This window comes from Budorcas taxicolor, chromosome 5 (assembly GCF_023091745.1).
Source record: "Budorcas taxicolor isolate Tak-1 chromosome 5, Takin1.1, whole genome shotgun sequence".
Taxonomy (NCBI): Eukaryota; Metazoa; Chordata; class Mammalia; order Artiodactyla; family Bovidae; genus Budorcas; species Budorcas taxicolor.
Genome location: NC_068914.1, coordinates 123,941,621 through 123,954,346, shown reverse-complemented (window position 1 = coordinate 123,954,346; position 12,726 = coordinate 123,941,621). Strand labels below are relative to the sequence as shown.

The 12,726-nt window shown below is 37.6% G+C and overlaps 1 protein-coding gene across 1 annotated transcript in view; it reads left to right on the top strand.

Annotated features, from left to right (window-relative positions):
* The first annotated feature begins 1,842 nt into the window (after positions 1-1,842).
* FAR2 (fatty acyl-CoA reductase 2) overlaps positions 1,843-12,726 on the top strand; it is a 54,181-nt gene continuing 43,297 nt past the window's right edge. The window contains exon 1 of the mRNA XM_052640987.1: positions 1,843-2,031. Within this exon, the coding sequence (XP_052496947.1) occupies positions 1,843-2,031 (189 nt within the window). The remainder of the gene's footprint in view (positions 2,032-12,726) is intronic.

Here is a 12,726-nt window from a genome sequence, read left to right as displayed (position 1 = left end):
CTAGTAATTTTCTGGTGGAGTCTTTAGGGTTTTCAATTTAGAGGATCATGTCATCTGAAAAGAGTGAGAGTTTTACTTATTTTTTTCCAATTTGGATTCCTTTTATTTCTTTTTCTGCTCTGATTGCTGTGGCCAAAACTTCCAAAACTATGTTGAATAGTAGTGGTGAAAGTGGGCACCCTTGACTTGTTCCTGACTTTAGGGGAAATGCTTTCAGTTTTTCACCATTGAGGGTAATGTTCGCTGTGGGTTTGTCATATATAGCTTTTATTATGTTGAGTTATGTTCCTTCTATTCCTGTTTTCTGGGGAGTTTTTATCGTAAATGGATGTTGAATTATGTCAAAGGCTTTCTCTGCATCTATTGAGATAATCATATGGCTTTCATTTTTCAATTTGTTAATGTGGTGTATTACATTGATTGATTTGTGGATATTGAATAATCTTGCATCCCTGGGATAAAGCCCGCTTGGTCATGGTGTATGACCTTCTTAATGTGTTGTTGTATTGGGCATACACACTGCGGAAACCAGAATTGAAAGAGACACGTGTACCCCAGTGTTCATCGCAGCACTGTTTATAATAGCCAGGACATGGACGCTACCTAGATGTCCATCAGCAGATGAATGGATAAGAAAGCTGTGGTACATATACACAGTGGAGTATTACTCAGCCATTAAAAAGAATACATTTGAATTAGTTCTAATGAGGTGGATGAAACTGGAGCCTATTATACAGAGTGAAGTAAGCCAGAAAGAAAAACACCAATATAGTATACTAACACATATATAAGGAATTTAGAAAGATGGCAATGATAACCCTGTATGCGAGACAACAAAGAGACACAGATGTATAGAACAGTCTTTTGGACTCTGTGGGAGAGGGAGAGGGTGGGATGATTTGGGAGAATGGCATTGAAACATGTATAATGTCATATAAGAAATGAATCGCCAGTCTAGGTTCAATGCAGGATACAGGATGCTTGGGGCTGGTGCACTGAGATGACCCAGAGGGATGGTACGGGAGGGAGGAAGGAGGGGGGTTCAGGATGGAGAACACGTGTACACCCATGGCTGATTCATGTTGATGTATGGCAAAACCAATACAATATTGTAAAGTAATTAGCCTCCAATTAACATAAATTTAAATTTAAAAAATTTTTGTTTAAATAAAATACAACTGCAACCAAATTTAAAAATTACATCATAAGTTGTAAAATTTGATAACTGTTCTCATCTTTGGTGTTGCAGTTTTGGGGCTACTCCTAGCCTTATGAATTACATTCTCCTACACTGAATTCCTTGTATTATTCCTCCATACAGCATTCTACACCACACCTTGGACCTTTGCTTTTGATCTTTCCTTGGTCTGGAATGCCCTTACCCTGATCCTTATCTCTTTTCAAGTTTGACCACTGGTGTCACCTTCTATAAGGGCCTTCCTGAAATTTCCAGATCCTGCTATGTACCCTTTCTTTGTGCTTTCTTTGGTTTTAGAATTACCATATAATATTTAATAGTTTCTAGGAATCTGTCTCCTCCATTAGACTACAAGCAATTCCTTGAGTGCAGGAACCACGTCTTACTCATTTCTTGCCTACAGTTGCTGGCATGATGTCAGGCATAGAGATTAATCTCAATAAATATTGATTGAAATGAATTGTGTTGCCAATAAACCATGATGCTATCACTCCATCTGACCCTTTTCTGCCTTCAACTCCTGGAAATGCCAGCAACATTTTAAATGACTGCATTTTAGCACTTCTGCGAATATAATCTTTTGTTATTTCTCTTTCTTTTCAGGAACCTCTTTCTGAAGCTATCGAAGACAAAAGGGAAGAATCATGTCCATGATTGCAGCTTTCTATGGTGGCAAGTCCATTCTCATTACTGGGGCCACAGGCTTCTTGGGCAAAGTGTTGATGGAGAAGCTATTTCGCACCAGCCCAGACCTGAAAGTCATTTACGTCCTGGTGAGGCCCAAGCAGGGCCAGACCCTGCAGCAGAGGGTTTTCCAGATCCTAGATAGTAAGGTATGCCTTATGGGAAGAGTCTTGGGGGATGGTGACTCACTGCAATGTTCCCTTATAGCCCCAGATGCAGATGGGACCCAGAATATCTGGGCAGATAGAGGAGAGGAGACAAAACAAGAGAGCAACCAACAGTTCATGGAAAGCTATGGTAGAATGCAAGAAACATCTTTCATTTCTGGAAGGTGTTTAACTGGAAAAAAAGAACCTTGAAAAGCTTTTTCACTTCACCTTGAAAGAGCCAGTGTGCCCTTTTCCTGATTTACTGTATGTTGAAACCAGCTCTTGATTGGATTAGAATATGCTGGTGGAATAAAGGAGAAAATGAGGTCAAATTTGAGATTCCTCGGGGGAGGGAGGCTTTGATGGAAAATATACTGTAACTGAATAAACCTCCTGAAGGAAAAAAAAAAAAAAGAAATCTGTGGTGTTTTCCCTTAAGAGGGGAAAGAGTGCTTAGACCCTGTCCAGGGCAAATGAGCAGATAACGTAAATATATTCTGCAAATTACCAAGTAAGAATCAAAATGCTAAAACTCTCCAAGTGGACTCAGTTCAGTTCAATTCAGTCGCTCAGTCGTGTCTGACTCTTTGCAACCCCATGGACTGCAGCATGCCAGGCTTCCCTGTCCATCACCAACTCCCAGAGTTTACTCAAACTCATGTCCATTGAGTCGGTGATGCCATCCAACCATCTCATCCTCTGTCATCCCCTTCTCCTCCCACCTTCAATCTTTCCCAGCATCAGGGTATTTTCCAATGAGTCAGTTCTTTGCATCAGGTGGCCAGAGTATTGGAGTTTCAGCTTTAGTAGAAGTCCTTCCAATGAATATTCAGGACTGATTTCCTTTAGGATGGACTGGTTGGATCTCCTTGCAGTCCAAGGGACTCTCAAGAGTCTTCTCCAACACCACAGTTCAAAGCATCAATTCTTTGGCACTCAGCTTTCTTTATAGTCCAACTGTTACATCCATACAGGACTACTGGAAAAACCATAGCTTTGACTAGATGGGCCTTTGTTGGCAAAGTAATGTCTCTGCTTTTTAATATGCTGTCTAGGTTGGTCATAACTTTTCTTCTAAGGAGTAAGCTGGTGGACTCACCAGGCTTCAGATCTATCACAAGTTTATCCAAACTCTTCCTTAATTTTCTTCTAAATTGAGGGTAGCTTTCCTCAAAATTTTTGGAAAGTCATTTACATATTATATCATATCATATTATAAATATAAACAGATATGATTACTAAGTAGCCATGCAGTAATAGCTTCAGTTGTCTAAATGCTGCAAGTTGTATACTTTATCTATGATAACTTGACATTTCTCTTACCCCACTTCTGTTATCCTGTAAATTCCTCTAAGGGAAAAACATGCAAATGAAATACATGTGTGAATGAGCATTTGAGTCTCAAACTCTCTCACTCCCTTCCCAAACTATGAATATATCACCTCATGTCTTGATTTATATATTTGAAGGCTTTGGTATGAAACACTTTGTCAGTTTATACCTCTTACCCTTCAGCTTGCAACGTTTAAAAACAATGACCTCGTAGGGTTGCCATAGGAGTTAAATATATGTGTCTGGAATGTACAAGGTTAACAAAAGGAAGATTTAAATAAGAATTTTTTACAAAGTCTCCTTTCCAGTGTTTAGGCCTGCTGACATCTAACAGAGATGTGTGTCTGATACCACAGCACATTATAGACACCCAGTAAGCTTGATGACTATATTTTATCTGCTGGCACCAGCATGAGATTTTGTATAAACCATCATCAAGAGAAGCACAAAAGTCTCTCCTGTATCTCATGGCCTAACTCAGCTGTGGGACAAGTAATAATGACTGACACTTACTGGATACTTAGTACGTGGCAGACATTTCTCAATGGCTTTTTCATGACTTGCGTGCTCAGCCACTTTAGTCGTGTCTGACTCTTGCCACCCCATGGACTGCAGCCCACTAGGCTCCTCAGTCCATAGGATTCTCCAGGCAAGAATACTGGAGTGGGCAGCCATACCCTTCTCCACGGGATCTTCCCCACCCAGAGATCCAGCCCATGTCTCTTGTTTCCTTCATCAGCCGGCAGATTCTTTACCACTGGCACCTCCTGGAAAGACCCTTTCACATCTTATCTCGTTGATTTTTCAACAATGCTGTGAAGTGAGAATTATTAATATCCAAATTTGTTAAATGAGATAAATGAGACCAGAAGTATTAAATTACCAACGATCTGTGCTTAGTCACTCACTCGTGTCCAATTATTTGTGACTTCCAACCCAAAGATTGAACCCTGTCTTCTGCATTGCAGGCAGATTCTTTACCATCTGGGCCATCAGAGAAGCCCACCCAAGGTCACACAGTCAATAAATAAGCTCACCAAAGGTCACCCAGTTAGTAAATAAGAGCATTAGACTTTAGAGACCCTACCCCAGCCTGCCTCCAGGGCAAGTATGCCTGCGTTGTAACTAATGGTCCTGAAGAATAAAATTTAAAAAAAAAAGGCTGATGTGGCATAAAACCAAAATCTAGAAGAAACTCGCAGATCTCTCTTCTTATACAGCTTTGCTCAGCTATACATCCCTGATGGACTTTGTTTTCATCACACATTTAGCTTTGTAGTCAGCTTATGAATTTCTAGATAACTGTTGTGACAGAGAATCTTGTGGTCAGCCTAGTCTCCACCTCCTGTTACATTCAATGTGCTGTATTTGATAACTCTGAGACATTACTTTTGTTATGGAACTCTTGATTATACTATTAATATCATTTGTGAACCTGATTTGCAAACCTTTAGCCCTGTTTTCGCTATTGGGCTATTTATAACTGTCAGCTGTTAACTTTTATAAAGAGTGGTTCTCAGACTGTGGTCTCCCAACCAGCAGCATCAGTATTACCTGGGAGCTATCTGTTGCTATCGGATAGTGCTTAAAAGCATGGGCTTCAGAAGCAGATTGATCTGTGTTTGAATCTCAGCACCACTGATAAACCATGGGACAGTGTGCAGGATATACACTTTACTGATCCTTAGTTTCCTTATCTGTAAAATGGGATAATAATACTTTACTCACGTACATATATGTGACAATCTTTGAATGAGGAGAGCTGGCTCTCCCTAAAGCTGTCCTTTGAGATTGATGGAACTTCTTTTCTGGAAACTCTCAGCAAAATTTGCCTTACATCTTATCAGTCAGGGTTAGGTTATGTATCAATTTCTGAACCAACCTGTGTGGCCTGAAATATGCCATATACTAATTTGTTCAGAAACTCCAGATCTTAGCCTATCACTGTCCATGTGGAAATTCTCAATAATCTCACAGAGAATCTTAAATAGGGACATAAATCAATTATAATTTATTAAGGTTATAGGGAGATCCAAGCTGACGTATGGGTTGACAAGGCAAAATAAATTTCTCTGTGTTTTTTAATGTAAAATATAAAGTAATCAGCTTTGTGGTACTTTTTAATTTTTAAACATTAATTTGTCGATTGGCTGTGCTGGGTCTTCACTGCTGCAGGGGCTTGTCTCCAGTTGCAGCAAGCAAGGGCTGCTCTCGAGTTGCAGGGCACAGGCTTCTCACTGCGGTGGCTTGTCCTTGTGAAGCACGTCTCCGGGGCATTCAGGCTTCAGGAGCTGCAGCACGTGGGCTCAGTAGTTGTGGCTCCCAGGCTCCAGAGTGAAGTCTCAATAGTTGTGGCTCATGGGCTTAGCTGCTCCACTGCATGCACGATCTTTCTGGATCAGGGATCCAACTTGTTATCTCCTGCACTGACAGGCAGATTCTTTACCACTGTACCATCAGGGAAGCCCCTCAGCTTTGTATTTTAACTGATCAAAAAAAGCACACCCATAAATTTGTCATCTCCAGTGCAGAGAGAATGTAGTGTAGTGTCAGTTGCTTAGTCGTGTCTGACTCTTTGTGATCCTATGGGCTGTAGCCCACCAGGCTCCTCTGTCCATGGGATTCTCTAGGCAAGAATACTGGAGTGGATTGCCATTCCCTTCTCCAGAGGATCTTCTTGACCCAGGGATTGAACCCAGGTCTCCTGCATTGCAGGCAGATTCTTTACCATTTGAGCAACAGGGAAGAGAGAACTTGGTGGTATCTTAAAACCAAGAAAACTACATTCAGCAGCCATCTGCTAAATTCCTCAATGCTCAGGATTTTCCATTTCTAGTCCAGCAGTTGTGTTCCAGTTGCAATTTTAAAACATTTTCTCCAAATCTTTCAAGACAGCCCTAATAGAATCAAATCCAGCATAGAAAGTTAGTTTCCTATAAGCAGTCTCACCTACCTACCACCTTGCTAAGCCTTCCTTCACACAGGCTCCTAAATTCAACATCAGAATAAAAGGTATTTTTCCTTTGTCACTAAAAAAATCTTTCCTTTGTCTCAAAGAGACTTTGCTGTTACTGTAACACTATTGAAGATATGTATAAATGATTATAAAGTGAACCATTACTGTAGCACCAAAATGCTCAAGAAATTGAAATATTGAAATATGGACATGTCTTCTCATATCTCTATTTCCGGTTTTGTAGCAAAGGCATTAATTATACTTCCACAAATTTTGACTTATATGGTCAGATAGAAGGAGAAGGCCTGGGCTTCATAAAAAAAGACTGATGTAGTTTAGCATTTTTGCAGCATTTCACTGAAAGGTGAAAATACCCCATATGAAATCTAATCTTCCTCTATTTGCTTAGACTTTGGAGGGAAACAGTGCAAGTTGGTTATTCCAAATATTTGGGACCCCACAACCAACTTTCCAATATAGGGTTATATTTAAAGGAATATACACAGACAAATTGGTGCAGGAGACCTGGATTGGATCTTTGGGTCAGGAAGAGCCCCAAGGAGAAGACAACTCACTCCAGTATTCTTGCCTGGAGAATTCCATAGACAGAGAATTCCATACCCCACACAGTCCATGGGGTAGCAAAGAGTTGGATGTAACTGAGCAACTAACACTTTCACTTTCACTTGACATTCTGCAGGTAGTCAACCAAATTTGTTCAATGAATGAATTTAATGTATTCCAGTTCTTCAGACCAGTCTTTTACTTCTATTGTGTGACCACTCTTATCCTAGGTTTTTACTCAGAAAAGTTTTCCTGTATGGATTAGAATTTCTTCCAGAAGGCCTCTGATTTTACAAATTTTTATTAAATATCTTCTATGAATCAAGACCAGTCTAGAGTGTGCCATTGAACTTCATTTGGACATAGAGTGATTTAAATGTACCCATGCCTTATTCCCAAGAAAGATCTGGTATCACTTTTAAGCACTGCTTGTCTCCTGCCACACAACAGTGATGCATGAATTCTTACCGAGCTGTATTAATAGTAATACAGTGTGCTTAAAAGTAGGTTAATGGTATCAGGTGTGCAAGGCTTGGAAACATTTCTTTAATTATAATAAATAAAAATGTTACCAGTTTGCCTTTGATTCCCATTGTATTCAGAGGAAATATGATTGAGCCTATCTATTAAAAGCCTGTTCCTCTATCTATTAAAATTCGTTCATCAGTTTCATTCCTTTTCTTTTATGGTATGGATAGCAACCACCTCTCACTTCCTGTTTCCATGCCTTCACAGGGAGACAATTAAGTGGGAATGCTTTGGAGAGAAGGTTATTTTTAACTATTTGGTCATATAGGACTGGAACTTAAGAATCAAAAGAGAGGATCAGTTTCCTCACATGTGACTAAGATCCTTGAGTATTTTCAGAGCACTTAAAGGAACACATCAATTGAGATAAATCTATCTGAATTAATGGCAGATTCTTGAGGACTTTCTCACAAAGATAAGGTGGCACTCTAAAAAAACAACCAGACATATATGTAAGGACTGTAAAATATATATTTATTGTAGTATTATTTACATAGCAAACGTGGAACCAGTCTGAATGTTCCACAGTTGAGGAAAGGTACACAGATGTGTTGGACTGTTATGCAGGCACTAAAGTTTATATTTTATAAAGTATTAAATAATATGAAAAAGTGCTTATAATACATTCAGAACCAAAAAAATGCAAAATAACATCCAGTGTAATCTCAAGTAATGACCCTAAATAAGTGCTGATGGAATCTTGGATTAATTTTAGTCTCATACTATAATGAGCATGTTTACTTTCATGGTGAGGGAAAAAAGTACTGTCTTTTGTAGTGGAAAATCAGAACAATAATCATTCTCCAAAAGAATTCTCTAAATGCAATCACAATGAAGATGTTTTATTTCTATGGTGGGAGAAAAAGCCCACTTTTTAAGATGGTAAATAAATAAGGCAGCAAAGCAATCACAAATTTCTAAAATTGTGGAATCAGCTATAAGTTCAGTTGATGTTTAGTTTTGAGACTTTATCAAAATAAACTAGTTTGATTTACTTTTTATTAAAAATATGATTCTAAATCTATAACATTGTTTTTAAGAAGATCTCCTAATTTCTTTTACAAAATCTGTGGAGTTTCTAGAGGAAATAAGCCAAATTTCCAGTGTTGACATGTGAACATGCTTACCACAGACCCACTTATGGGTTGCCAGGAAGCCCAAGCTGCCTGCTTAGTCTCTTCTTATGAAAAATGTGCCCATTTACCTGAACCAACCAGTTTTCCAACTAGGAAAAACAATTTTCAGTGGTGAAATTTATTTTATGTTGCTATCTAGAATATGGCTTTGTTTAACAAGACATGATTCTTTCCCACTACAACAGATAATTGGTTGCAAATAAATCATTCCATTGTGAAGTTCAAAGTGTTGAGAGCATTTTGAGGTTTTTTAGTGCCTTAAAGATGTGTTCCTTTGTATAACAATGATATCCCATTTATATCCATTTAGGATCTGAAGTTGGTCATAACCTACTCTGAATAACTTACACCCGTGGTGGATTCATGTCAATGTATGGCAAAACCAATACAGTATTGTAAAGTAAAATAAAGTAAAAATAAAAATTAAAAAAAAAACATCAAGAAGACAATATCCATATCTGAAAAATAAAACCACAAGTAGATGAATTTATATTGAGTGAGGTAGTTAATTAAGAGTGAGGTCAGAATCTAAAAAAAAAAAGATGTTTGAGAGAATATCAGAAATGCTTGGGCTTTTCCTCTTAAGCTATAGTAATTAGGTAAGGCAAGGTTTACGGCGAGATGTTGCCAGGTTTAGAATGCAGCATATGAGAAGACTAGGCAAAATTCAGGGTTTTACAGGGAAAGGCTATCCTGTATTATACCACTGGGAAGTGGATTTATAAACAACAGAGCTTGGCAGGTTGCACTGGATATTTCAAGTCAACTTCTCTGGAAAAATGTGAATTACTCAATAAGCTTGCAGTACCTTTAAGATAAACCTACTTTGAAATACCCTGGAGAGCTTTAGATAGTGAATTATGCTGGGACACCCATGGGGCCCTCAGTTCATAGAACTGATTAGATTTAAGACAATAGAAGATAGCAACATTCCATGAAATAGTTTATTGAATCCTTTTGCAAAACTATCATTGGTAGTTTTTAGAAGACGTTAGATCCCTCAGGGGAAAAATAATGCATTTAAAGAAATTAACTTCTACCAAATAACATCTGCAAAGAAAAGACCAGCACTCTAACATCACTATTAAGAAGCACCCAACAGAAAAGTGGGCTTCCCAGGGGGCACTAGTGGTAAAGAACCCACCTGCCAATACAGGAGATAAAGAGATGCAAGTTTGATCCCGGGGTCAGGAATGGGTTGCCATGGGTTGCCCTGGAGGATGGCATGGCAACCCCCTCCAGTATTCTTGCCTGGAGAATCCCATGGACAGAGAAGCCTGGTTGTCTATAGTCCATAGGGTTGCAAAGAGTCCGTAATGACTGAAGCAACTTGCACAGCACAGCACACACACTGTGGCTCCACCCTTCCTTCCTACAGCAGAAAAGTTAATTTCATATAATATAAAAGTTCCTTGTAAGTTTGCATAGAATTTCATAAGGAAGAATAGCATTTTCATATTTGGTTCAGGCTACCCTGTGTAAAAGTTGCTTGTTCACAACTTCCAGAACATGAATTTCTGATTGATTATTAATGATTCTGTTAGATCTCTATTTAAAGCAAAGGCAATTAAAAAAAAAAGTTTGTATTTTAAATTCCCAAAGTCAGTTTTGTTCCATTACTATATTTTATTTTTCCTAAGAAACTAATGATCCCACAAAAAGCAAGAGGCTTTTATAAATTGGGGACAACTAGAGGGAATATAACCTTTCCAGGAATTAAAATTCCCCCATGATTAATAGACACATACTTTTGAAAGGGTATAACTGGTTCTCAGTTTGACAGTTACTCAACTCAAATTAGTTGAAGTGTGTTAAGCCTCCCTTCTATGAGTGATTTCTTTCCCTTTAAGAAAAAAAAAAAAAAAAAGCCTTTTAAAATTGATTTTGTCTTCTTTAAGGTCCCAGAAACAGAAGTAATTTATTTCTCAATCTCTTGTTTTCTTTTACAATACCATTCACTAGTTCATTCAATCACTAGTATGATTTCACATGTCCAACTTCTTTCTTTCTTTTAAAATTTCTTCCAATCATATTGTCTTTTTCATAGAAGCTTCATATTGCCTATGCTGATTTCACTCCAGAAGTTACCAAGCCACAGGATTCAGCATGACTCTGAAATATATTCAGTTTTTAGAGATACATGGATCACATGGCATAATCAGAAACCTTGGGTGACCCAACACACACAAATGCACATGCATACTGTCTGATTAACACATTTTGGAAATGGAGTATTTCTGATGGAAACAGAAGAGAAGTTTTCCTATTATTAGAAACCTACTAAGTGGTAGCCACTATGCTAGGCATCCGACATTTATTACCCTATTTAATCTTCACAAAACTCCATGGTATGCCTTATTGCTGCAACACAGATAAGAAATTAATCCAAGAAAGTTGTCACCTATCCAAGGAAGTACCAAGGAAGTGGCAAAGCATATTTTAAATGCAGTTCTCCTATCTCTAAAGCCTATTTTTTTCTCCACTGCATTGCTTTACCACCCCTAGGAAATTAATTCCTCTAACCAGGTACTTATTCTGAAAGAACTCTGTGAAAGTGGCTTTTGATGTGGGAACAAGATGTTGAACTGAGTCACCTCTAGCATTTATTACAGATTCTTAAGTGAATTATAATTTTGCTAAATGCAAAATTGTTTTCAATGACAGCAGAATATGTATGATATAGACGTTGTTAACAGTAAATTCTAAGGGTTCTCACCACAAGGAGAATATTTTTGTTCATTTTTTCTTTCTTTTTATTGTTATCTCTATGAGGAGATGGATAGTAGTTGAACCTATTGTAATCATTTCACAATATATGTAAATCAAACCATCATGCTATACCTCTTAAGCTTATATAGTGATGTATTCCAATTATTCCTCAATAAAACTGGAAAAAAAAAGAATAGTAGAAAAGAAAAGCAGAGTATATACAAATTATTAGTTCTCTGAGATCATGAGTGTTACAGTCCTTTGACTGACATTTTAGATAAACATGCACACTAAGACTCTGAGACCCCAAGAAATGAGTAACTTACCCCAGTCACACAGTTAATAAATGGCAGAACTAGGCTTCAAACTCTGGCCTTCCTGAATCCAAAGAGCCAAATCCAAATTAGGATCTTTCTAATACACCAGTGGTTCTCATCTTCAGTGTGGATCAGTGTCCCTAGTGAGGCTGTACAAAGTACAACTGCCCAAGCTGCATCTCAGAACTGAGTCAGAATATCTAAGAGTGGTACATCTGGGTTTTTGTCTTTTTAAACAACTTCTCAAGCAACCCTACTGTATGCTAAAATTTGATAACCATAGTACTACATTTAAGACTGCTTTGTGGTCCTAGAGAGTAGTTCTTATGAAAGCAGTAAAAACTTCTAGGTTAATCCTTTATATCTTATGGAAGTTATCAGTAAACCAGCAAAATTCTAACATTTGTGAATCTTTACATTAGGTATGATGGCTTTTTGTCTTAATTTACATGTACTTATTTGTATTTAATTGTACTCAACTTAGATTATATATATCCTTTTAAAATAAGTCTTTATTGCTCAAGAGCTGACTTGTAAAATTCATTGATTTGTTTTAACTCAGCACTCTAAAATTTCAATGATAAATGTTCCAGGCTCTCCTGTCCATTGGGATACCAGATATTTCATAGAGATTGCCCTTTATTTTAAGAGACTCACCCCTTGTTTTTACAAAATAAAAATGTTAAGCAAATTTTGGTGGGTTATTGTGATTAAATAATAGTTATATTTGAAGAGAAGAATCAGTAAACTGAATAAAGATCAAAACCTCTCATGATTAGAAAAGAATGATAACCTAAAGTAGCCTTTAGAAGGTAGTAACCTCCTAGATGCCTCCCAAGTGAGATTATGTGGATAACAAATTGACTGTAGAAGTCCAAGCTCAGGGCTTCTATGTTGTTTCAGAAGCATTATATAAATGTCATGCCCCTCAATTTTTGCCCAAGTCCTGTTTTTAATAAAAATGCAGTGTTAGTATTTGGCCACATAAGTCATACCTCAGTTAATTGAACCCTCAAATTTCTCTTTTTGTGAATTTTTTTTTAGCATTTTCAAGTTTGTCTCTTGCATCTGGGCTATAAGTAACTATTGCCAAAATAGTCTCTCATGTTTAAAAAACAAATTGGAAGAGAAATACTTGTCTGTGTAATGTCAA